Genomic DNA, 10,433 nt, shown 5'->3' on the forward strand with positions numbered 1-10,433 from the left:
GATGACATTATGAAGTGTTGAGGTGTAAAAAGTCTGATCCAACATGTTAAGTGTTGCTGTTGGCTTGGAACCGATCGCAAAGCTCTTTGAGCACGTTTGATTGACTATAAATGTTCAAGGTTAGTTTTTGTGTGTTGTTTCCATTATATTTCAGGATGGCAATGTTGTGAGTTTCTTAGACAAGCACACATCATCTATAGGTATATTTATTTGTGTTTGTATTTCAGTGTCGTGATTGTGGTAAGCGGTTCAAGCGTTCATCCACCCTATCTACACACATGTTGATACACAGTGACACACGTCCCTATCCATGTCCTTACTGTGGCAAGAGATTCCATCAAAAGTCTGACATGAAGAAACACACCTACATTCACACCGGTAACTTTTTATTTATTCATTTAACTTACTTATCTCATTTATTCATTTGTTTAACTCACTCAACCCTAAAACCGACTAAATATGTAGTTTGCCCTTGTTACTTTTACCGCATGCCTATTTATTACATTTTTCTGACACAAATTATAGGCGTAGTATCAACGTCAATGTTTTTAGTTTTTACATGCTAGTAGTAGTTGAATAAAACTATCTATGTACATGCTCATTTTTAATACTTTTTTTTTCCAATTTTGAACAGAAGCAAAAATCTCTAGGATTGAGTGAGTTAACTTTTTATATATACATTTGCCATGAGTCATGGGTTACATCTTTCATAAACACAGCAGCGTGTTTATGTTTATTGAGAAATGTCCAATCGTTGTACAGCAACAACCTATGTGATCGATGACTAGGTTGGACGAAATCATGACTATAGATCGCTCCCATCCTCGTTTCGATGAAGGTACGGAACTGTCTATACAAAGAAAGTCGTCCTATAGAGCCACGACACCCAAGAGCTCAACGTTTATTTTGGGGTTCATAAGCGTACAATAGACATTTTAACTCACTGAATCATAGAGATTTTTTGCTACTTTTCAAAATTGGAAAAAAATATATTAAAAATGAGCATATCTTATTCAACTACCATGAACATGTAATAATGAAAAACATTAGCTTTGATACTACGCCTATAATTTGTCTATGTAATAAATTGGCATGGGGTAAAAGTAACCCGGGTAAACTACAGATATAGTCAGTGTTAGGGTTGAGTGAGTTAAGTTTTTGAGGCTTTGGGACCTTGCAGTAGGGCTCTCGGCTCATGACCCCCTGGTCCCTGGATCGAGTCGCGCTATTAACGACACTTGCTACTCTTTAGGTTGGAGGCTAGACTATCACAAAGTACTTCCCGGAAGATGTATGAATCCCGAATTCACAATCACTGCTGGCGATTGGACAGTTGAGTCTGAGAAAAGACAACAACAAAAATAAAATAAATAAATTAAAAAAAAAAAAATATCGACTGTATACTGGATTGGTGAAACGAGTGCTTTACCAAAATAACTTTATTCATTTATAAAAGCTATTGTACAACTTTTGTTTTCCAAAAGTATCATGTTGTGGATTGAGGGTTAAATGGTCCTATCTCCATATTTTTTCAAATTGAGAAAAATTGATTTAAAGTTTATTTTTTGTTAACAACTAGATCAATATATAAACGTCAACCACTTTTTTTTAATACATAGTTTATGCGTCAATTTTCCGATTAGAACCAATTTTTTTCAGATAAAGCCTTTTAAAATCTTGATTGTAATACATGTCTTATCTCAAAATTTTCCAAATGTGGATATAGAACCAGTTATTCTTCAGCGCACGATGTCTCTTATATTTCACCTTCTCCGAGAGACCCAACAATAAATAACACAATGTCGTTTTGTTTTATCTGACATACCAGGTGAGAAGCCCCACAAGTGCACGGTGTGTGGGAAAGCCTTTAGTCAGAGTTCCAACTTAATCACTCACAGCCGGAAACACACAGGATTTAAACCCTTCACCTGTGGGAAATGTGGCAAGTCGTTCCAGAGAAAAGTGGACATGCGCAGACATTTAGATCTGGCCAATCATTACTGATACGAGCAGTTAATAAGTGAAAATTGGCCGACGCAATTTGGTTGGGGTCTCTTTGTTTGTATAAATATTTTTTGTTCAATTCTTTTATTATTTTTTTCTACTTTGATATCTATTTACTTGTTATATAATTTTTTTTTTAATTTTTTTTTTTTTTTTTTTTTTTGGGGGGGGGGGGGGGAGGCATGAAAGTGACTTTTCTATCAATTAAGTATTCATCATTTTGGACGTCACCAAATTTGTCTCAAACCCGACTCTCTCAACAGAAGTCTCAGGTTGGAGACAATTTGACCATTTGGATGTTCACGTAAGAGTAGAAAAATTATTTTAACCCTCTCGTTACCACCTACAGCAAAATCGTCGCATTTGTTACGACACAATATACATTATTGTTATTCAGATATATTTTGTACATCACAAAATTTGAATAATGGTCTTTGTTTAATTTATAAGAACATAAAGTTGTTTTGTAAAGAGCTTGTTTAAGTTTAAAATATCAAATTTTCTGCTAGATAAGCCTGCCATTTTGGGAAAATACTGAAAATGATCGGTAAGGAAAGAGTTAAAGCCAAATTGCAGAAGAAATATATATATATATATATATATATATAATATATATATATATATTATATGTATATATATATATATATATATATACATATATATATATACATATGTATATATATATATATATATATATATTGCGTGTGTGTGTGTGTGTATAATGTTATAAAATAAATGTGTTGAGGGTGTGTGAACATGTGTGTGCGTTTGTTTGTGAGTCCTTCAGTTTTTCTACTCATCTGATGTTACAGACGATCGGAAGAAAAAAAATATGATTGTCATGTACATGCACTTATTTATACAACAAGATTATTAATAGCCTTTTTATTTTCCATATAAAAAATGTAAAAACATGTGTATCCTTTTTATTAAGTCTTGAAGATATATATATATATATATATATATATATATATATATATATATATATATATATATATATATATATATATTATATATATATATATATATATATATATATATATATATATCACCATGTTATAAAGTACATTCTTTTGATCCATATCTGTGATATTTTATAGAAATACCTACTTCATTAAGAGTACCTATGTCCCATCTACCCTAGTTAGATCGTTACATTATGCAATGATAAATGATAAATAGACAAACAAAATGTTCCTGTATTCATCCCGATAGGGACATAATTTGCCTTTAGAGTCTATTTAAAGGGATGACTGGAATCAATCAGGCGTCAGCCGCAGGGCAGCTCCACAAAGTGAGCGCTCAACTGAACGTTAATTTTACTTTTTTGGAATCCCGCTCATACTAACATTATACCGTTTTGAAACGGGAGGTCACATAATATGTATGACATTATATTTGAATCTTTTCTGTACATTAGTTAAGAAGAATGTAAATTTTTATTCTTTAGCTTTTTTGAAACTTGAGCTATTATATAGCGCAAAATCCACTAAACGTGCTCAAATAACTTTACAAAGGGTCCCTGACCAACAGCAACAGGGAACATGTATAAAGAGACATGACTGACGCCTGTTATGCGATATTACATTTTTTTCGACAGAGACAACGCTGTTAATCATTTTACACCTGAGTGAGGTGAGAGATTGTGAGTAAAAACCTTTTTCAAGGACATAACTACGAGCCGCTCGGGACTCGAACCCAGAACCTTCGGATCTGAAGGCGAGAGTCGTACCACTAGACCACATAGCCACATAATATTCTCGAACGCCTAACGTCCTAAATGTTATAATGTTAACCATTTTTTTACTTTAAATCTGATTATTTAATAATCGTGCATACCCCACTATCGTAATAACTGTATAGAGGTGACTTGTTACTGTGACCCTTCGCCTCAAAACGGTATTAAGTCGGGTTGGTTAAGATGTTGAATATTGAATATATAGCCAGAAATATCAGACGTGTTGAGTTTATACGATTTATTGAGGAGAATGGCAACCATATTATAGGGTGCGAATGCCAACAATTTATATTTTTGACAAGTTGACCATTAAATTCAGCTTTTAAGCATCTGGTTCGTTCCGACATAATACCGTTTTGAGACGAAGGGTCACAGATGTCTTGAGCTCAATTTTTTCCGAGAGTAAAGGTGATTTAGAGAGAGAGAGAGAGAGAGAGAGAGAGAGAGAGAGAGAGAGAGAGAGAGAGAGAGAGAGAGAGAGAGAGAGAGAGAAAAGAAAGCAAAAAATAACTGGTCATCTAATGATGCTATGCGTTTAGGTACAATAATCACATTATCCGGTTATAACATACCAACACACAAAACTATCTATGTGTAATCTTGAACGTTTATAGTCTGATTTATATCATTTTGTGAGAACTTATCATTGTGTCTAAAAACAATAACAAAGAATTGAGTGACGCCATCTTCGTTTGTTCTATAGAAGGAAAGAAATTGACGTCCCTCAGCTCTTTTTTTTTTTTTTTTTTTGTGTTTTTAGCCAGCCATTTTTATGAGTAGCTCTTATTAAATTCTATCAATTAAGACTATAAACGTTCAAGGTTACTATACTCATAGTTTTGTGTGTTAGTACGTTAAATCAGGTACGCGGCTGTTGTAAGTTTTTTGTTTTGTTTTTTTTTTTTTTTTTTTGACAGAGCGCATAGTATCAATTTTCTTTTTAAAAATTTTATTTTGATTTCAATATTTACAAATGATATTCTATCTTGTGCACATAATATAACATTGATTTCGTCAAAATGATTATTGTCGATCGATCACAGTACTCGCTGGATAATAGCACACTCTCGAAAACGTCAAAAATGCGTGCTAAAATTAGAATCCGAGCCTGTCGAAATCCAGTGGTGATGGGAGGTAACGACTAATAAGGAATAAAAGCCGTGACGTTCCACCCTTTACTTTTCTGGTTCCAAAATCCATGGAAGTTGATATTTAACTAGTCCTTCGGAAGACTAATAATGAATACTATGTTTTATATCTAATCACAAGTGGGAAAACTGTTTTAGTAGCAGGAAGTCCTGGTAGATGCTAGGAATAGAATTCAACAGTCGTGACGTCACTTCCTTCGTAATGATGCATAGTAACTTAAGAACTGGTTCTAAACTATCGGAACAATGGCGGACGCCCTTATGAAATAATTATCGAACGAGCATAAAAGTGTACCCAGAGGAGAAAAACAGTAAAAATCTGATCATGTTTTGACTTTGATAAATTCTGATCACTTAACATGTGAAAAGTTCTAGCTAGCATGAAGAATAAAAAGCACCGATTTTCTTTGTTTAGAACAAAGCTGCTCGTTGCTATTACGGGATGCAAAAGAGCAAAACTGGATTACCTTTTTTGACGACCAGCATATATTTAGAAAGATTTCATCGCCTTGAAACCAGAAGATCATTTACACAAGAAATGTATTCAGTCCTCTGGACGAGTGGGTTTACACTTCCAATGAAATTGGTGCCAGTATTTTGGGGGTTTTGTTTTGACATCACACTTTGTCCCCTGTTAAAAATAAAATAATTCAGTCACCACCGAGCCGTGCTGCAGAGCGTGTTGTAATTAGGTTTGCTGGAATCCGGCGAGTACTGTATAGTTCAATATTTTATCACGAAGTGTGTATGTATATATATATATATATATATATATATATATATATATATATATATATATATATATATATATATATTGAATCATGAGATTGTCAAAAGATGCTAAGGCCTACAAATGTATTTATTTCATTTTATATTATTCTTATAGATAGTATGCAGATGACGTCACTCAAGCCTTTGTTATTGTTTTTGCCATCCGCGTTTGTGAGTTGTTCTCACTAAACTGTATTAACCAGACTATGTAAGTTCATGGTTACACAGAGTTTGTGTGTTGGTCCGTTATACTTCCGGATGGCAATGTTGTGAACTCCTTGGCCAAGCGCATTCTATCTATAAGAAAAGACAAACATTATGCCTGGATGCTTTGTACTTGCCCGACAACTTCCTTCTCTTCTTTGACTCCAAAGTGTTGCAAGCGCCTCTCTCTCTCTCTCTCTCTCTCTCTCTCTCTCTCTCTCTCTCTCTCTCTCTCTCTCTCTCTATATATATATATATATATATATATATATATATATATATGTCTTTTTTGTTATCTATCTTTCTATCTTTCTTTTTAGTTATCTATCTATCTATCTATCTATCTATCTATCTATCTATCTATCTATCTATCTATCTATCTATCTATCTATCTATCTATCTATCTATTTATCTATCCATCAATTTATCTACACTATATGTCCATATATCTATTAATTTGCACCAAATAATAATTAGAAGCCTATTGATTATGTTAAAGGTGTGTAAATGTTCCATAAAAATGTACATAATATTCATTTATTTAAATGTGCACATTAACAACATAAAAGATAGGTGTGTAAAAAGAACACATCATAATGAAAGTATACGATTAGTTCGACACATCTTGAATAAACTGTATGATACACCATGACACATTACATATCTGCTCTTGTGGTTATTTATTTATTTATTTATTGTGTTTGTTTATTAATTAATTTTTTTTATCTATTATTCAATTCCTTGTTTATTGTTTGTATATTCATTTCTTTATTTGCTTAGCTATCTATTATCCATTAATTTCATCAGTCATAATTTTTGCTCTTACGGTATCTACAAAGAATGACAAAATAACAAAGGATCAAAATTCGCTCGCAAGCCCATGGACTAAAGCCTCGAAGTGTTATATTATACACTTTGTTATTATCTCAGTCTTCTTTGATGGCTTTAATCTCTTGTCATCAAGAATTATTTGAAGATAATCCTGCTTTCTCTTAGTATTTGTGCGACTATGTTGTCTTGGGGTATGACACTCGCTTTCGGATCGGAAGGTCCTGGGTTCGATCCTTGCTCGGCGTATTGTTGAGTCCTTGGTGAAGGCTCTTTACTCACATTCTCTCACCGTACTCAGGTGTAAAATGAGTACCTGGCCGTTAGCAGTGCTGTCTCTGTCCGTGTAATATCGCCTAACAGGCATCATGATACATGTTGCAGTTGGCCGGAGACCCTTTGTAAAACGCTTTGATCACGTTTAGTGGATATTGCGCTACATAAAAGCTCGATTTTTTTTTCATAAGAATTAATCATCCTTTTTCAGATATATAGAGTTAATAAGCAAAACGCGTCTCCAATTCTGAAGTGTTTAAATGACAAACGCAAATTTCTTCTACCTTTCGAGTAGCTTATTATTATACACCACATTGCTATTGTCTGTTATAGAAACTGGGATATGAACCAAACTGAGCATTGTTTACCTCACATGAATTGCCTTTAATTTGGACAATAAAGATTATTATTATTATTATTATTATTATTATTATTATTATTATTATTATTATTATTATTATTATTATTATTATTATTATTATTATTATTATTATATTTCTGAAGGACTACTTATTTTTTTCGATGTCTCATATTTTTAACTACAAAATCCACTTTGAGTATCTATACCACCCAGACATGATAGGAAAAATAGACGAGCATTTATATAGGGCAATATCCACAAAACGCGCTCAAAGCGTCCGTAACCAAAAGCATGACAAAAGATGTAGGCATATTACTTTTTTTTCTAACAAAGGCAATGCTGTCATCGGCCAGGTATTCATTTTACACCTGAGTTCGGTGAGAGAATGTGATTAAAGAGGCTTTTCCGTGGAATTAATGTTGCACCGCTCAGAGCGGAAGTCGCACCCAGGACCTTCCAACTGTACGCGAGTATCAACCCACAAGACCACATAGCCGCATAAAGACAACCAAGAAAACGCTATATACGACCAGGAACTCATTTTACACCTGAGTACAGTGACAGAATGTGAGAAAATAGCCTTCTCTAAGGACTCAATTATGCGTCGCTCAGAGTGGGAATCGAACCTAGGACCTTCCGATCCAAAGACGAGTGGCATACCACAAGACTACATAGCCGCACTAATAGACACTTAGATAACCACGCCTCTCGGACAGTCGTCACAATGTAAACAATGGCAGTGATTGATATACAGAGCGAACTAACCAGGTTTTGCTATCGATGGCACGTGTCTAGATAAAATATCCACTGTTCTACCGCTTGATGAATAGATACTGTGTGCTTTGCTAAGAAACTCACAACATTGCCATCCAGAAGTATAACGGACCAACACACAAAACTATGTGTAACCCTAAACGTTTATAGTCTGGTCAATACAGTTTAGTGAGAATTACTCATAAACGCGGATGACAAAAAACAACAACAAAGGCCGGAGTGACGTCAACTTCGATCTATCTATAGAACCAAGACAGAAAACTATGTGTAAATTTAAACGTTTATAATATGATCGAGAAAGTTGTGATAACTAGTCAACCATTTGGCGGTATAAAAACAATAACAATGATCAGGGAAAGATAGAGGTCTATATCATTCACGTTATTATTTATAAACAACCAACTCTGTTTGTCCGACTACGTGTGAAGGTGTGTCGTAAATTCCATGTTTTGATTGGTCAAAAATCTAATGGTTAATACCATTTGAGCGTAGCCATCGTTAACTTATAGCCTGACAATGACCAAAAAATGACGTCAAAAGACAAGTCTTTGGCCACAAAAGAAAACAAATCGTGAGTTGTATTCATTAGTTCAACCAATGTTCAACCACTTGTTTCCTTGAACACTAATAACAACAACTAAAAAATGACGTCAAACTGCAAGTCCTAGATGGTTCTAGTGTCAGGCTACGGTTTGAGGCAGCGAGTAAAACATCCAAGATTGACGTCTCTGTCAAACTGTCATGATACCAAAATAATTATTCATATCATATCCATGTCAATCTCTATAATCAACATTAAATTTGATTTATGATAACCATATGTATGCAAGATTAGAATATACCAATTATGAATATTCAAATTTTGAAAAATAAATCTAGTCAAATGGATAGATTACCTACACATTATTTAAATTAAACTGGGTGGTCAGTCAAATAAAATTTGCTTGTCGCATTAATCATGGTTTACGGAGTTTTGTATCTTATGGATTTGTGTGGCTTTGTGGTCTTGTGTATCACACCGGTAGGTCTCAGGTTCGTGTCTATCTAGCTCTCGGCGGTGCATTGTTGAGTCATTGGAGAATGCACCTTATTCATAATTCTCTCATCGTATCCACGTGTAAAATGAGTACCTGGCAGTTAATAGCCAACTCTGTATAAAAAAATAATCGCAATATCGCCTACAGACGTCTTGCCTCGTACATGTTCATTAATACTATTGACTAGGGACGCTTTGTGAACTCTTTTGAGAAATAGTTTGGATATTGCTCTATATAAATGATCATATTTTTAACGCAGAGATAGCAAAGCAAAGTATCTAGGTCAAAGTAGACAAGGCGAAGGTCAGGGGAGGAGGAGGTTTAAAAGTGTCCATGGATTCTCTGCCTATAATCAGGGTCCATTCTTATGTAAGGTAACAAGATAATTTAGTCCTTTACGAGTCTAGTTAGGGCCCATTCTTATGTAAGGTTACAAGACAAATTAGTCCTTTACCAATCTAGTAAAAGACTTCCTATCTAGCCTTAATCTTGGGAGAAGCAAGTGACTAAAAAATCGGTTCGTATGGGCGCTTTCTAGTCTCAGACTAGGTAGGTTTTTGCCTAGGATTGGACTTGTTCAGGAAGTTGACTATATCGGTTATTTTGTGTTGGAAACATCAAGCTCTCTAGTACACGATGGCTAGTAGGGTACCAGTCCTAAAACTCTTTAACCCTTTTCTTACCAGCCATTTTCAGAATTTTCCCCAAAATTTCACACCCACCAACACAAAAATAGAATTTTCACACTCAAACAGAAAAGCAACAAATACATTCTATGCATAATATTAATCAGCAAAATGAAATCTAAAACACAGCCTCCTGTTTTTATAGCAAAATAAAACTTTTTTCTTTGATTAAGGTGATTTAAAGAAGAAATTTGAATGATAAAAGTGTTGGTTGGATCGTAACGAATGTGACGATTTTCCTATGGTTGGTAAGGAGAGGATTAAGATTCAACCCGACAAAAAGGGTAGGCTTATTATATCATCAAAGGATGTTTACATGATAGTCCTGGCTAAGTAGGGAATTCATTTTCTACTCCTCCAAAAATAATCTGAACACTAAAGGGTTATACTTTTCCAATGCAAAAGATTTAATTAACACCTCTCTCTCTCTCTCTCTCTCTCTCTCTCTCTCTCTCTCTCTATATATATATATATATATATATATATATATATATATATATATATATATATATATAGTTACTTGGCAATTTGGAGGAGTCAAACAGGGATCATTGTATTTTTAGATTTAGAAGGCCCAATCTGCCCTCCATGTGCTCACACACCACC

The 10,433-nt window shown here is 34.2% G+C and overlaps 1 protein-coding gene across 1 annotated transcript in view; it reads left to right on the forward strand.

Moving 5' to 3' along the window:
• LOC144979329 (uncharacterized) overlaps nt 1-2,573 on the forward strand; it is a 34,677-nt gene extending 32,104 nt beyond the window's left edge. The window contains exons 6-7 of the mRNA XM_078925963.1: nt 228-378; nt 1,829-2,573. Of these exons, the coding sequence (XP_078782089.1) occupies nt 228-378; nt 1,829-2,004 (327 nt within the window). The 3' untranslated portion in view covers nt 2,005-2,573. The remainder of the gene's footprint in view (nt 1-227; nt 379-1,828) is intronic.
• The last annotated feature ends 7,860 nt before the right edge of the window (nt 2,574-10,433 follow it).

Source organism: Berghia stephanieae, chromosome 9 (assembly GCF_034508935.2).
Source record: "Berghia stephanieae isolate SIO BIC M18660-M18661 chromosome 9, UCSD_Bste_1.3, whole genome shotgun sequence".
Lineage (NCBI taxonomy): Eukaryota > Metazoa > Mollusca > Gastropoda > Nudibranchia > Aeolidiidae > Berghia > Berghia stephanieae.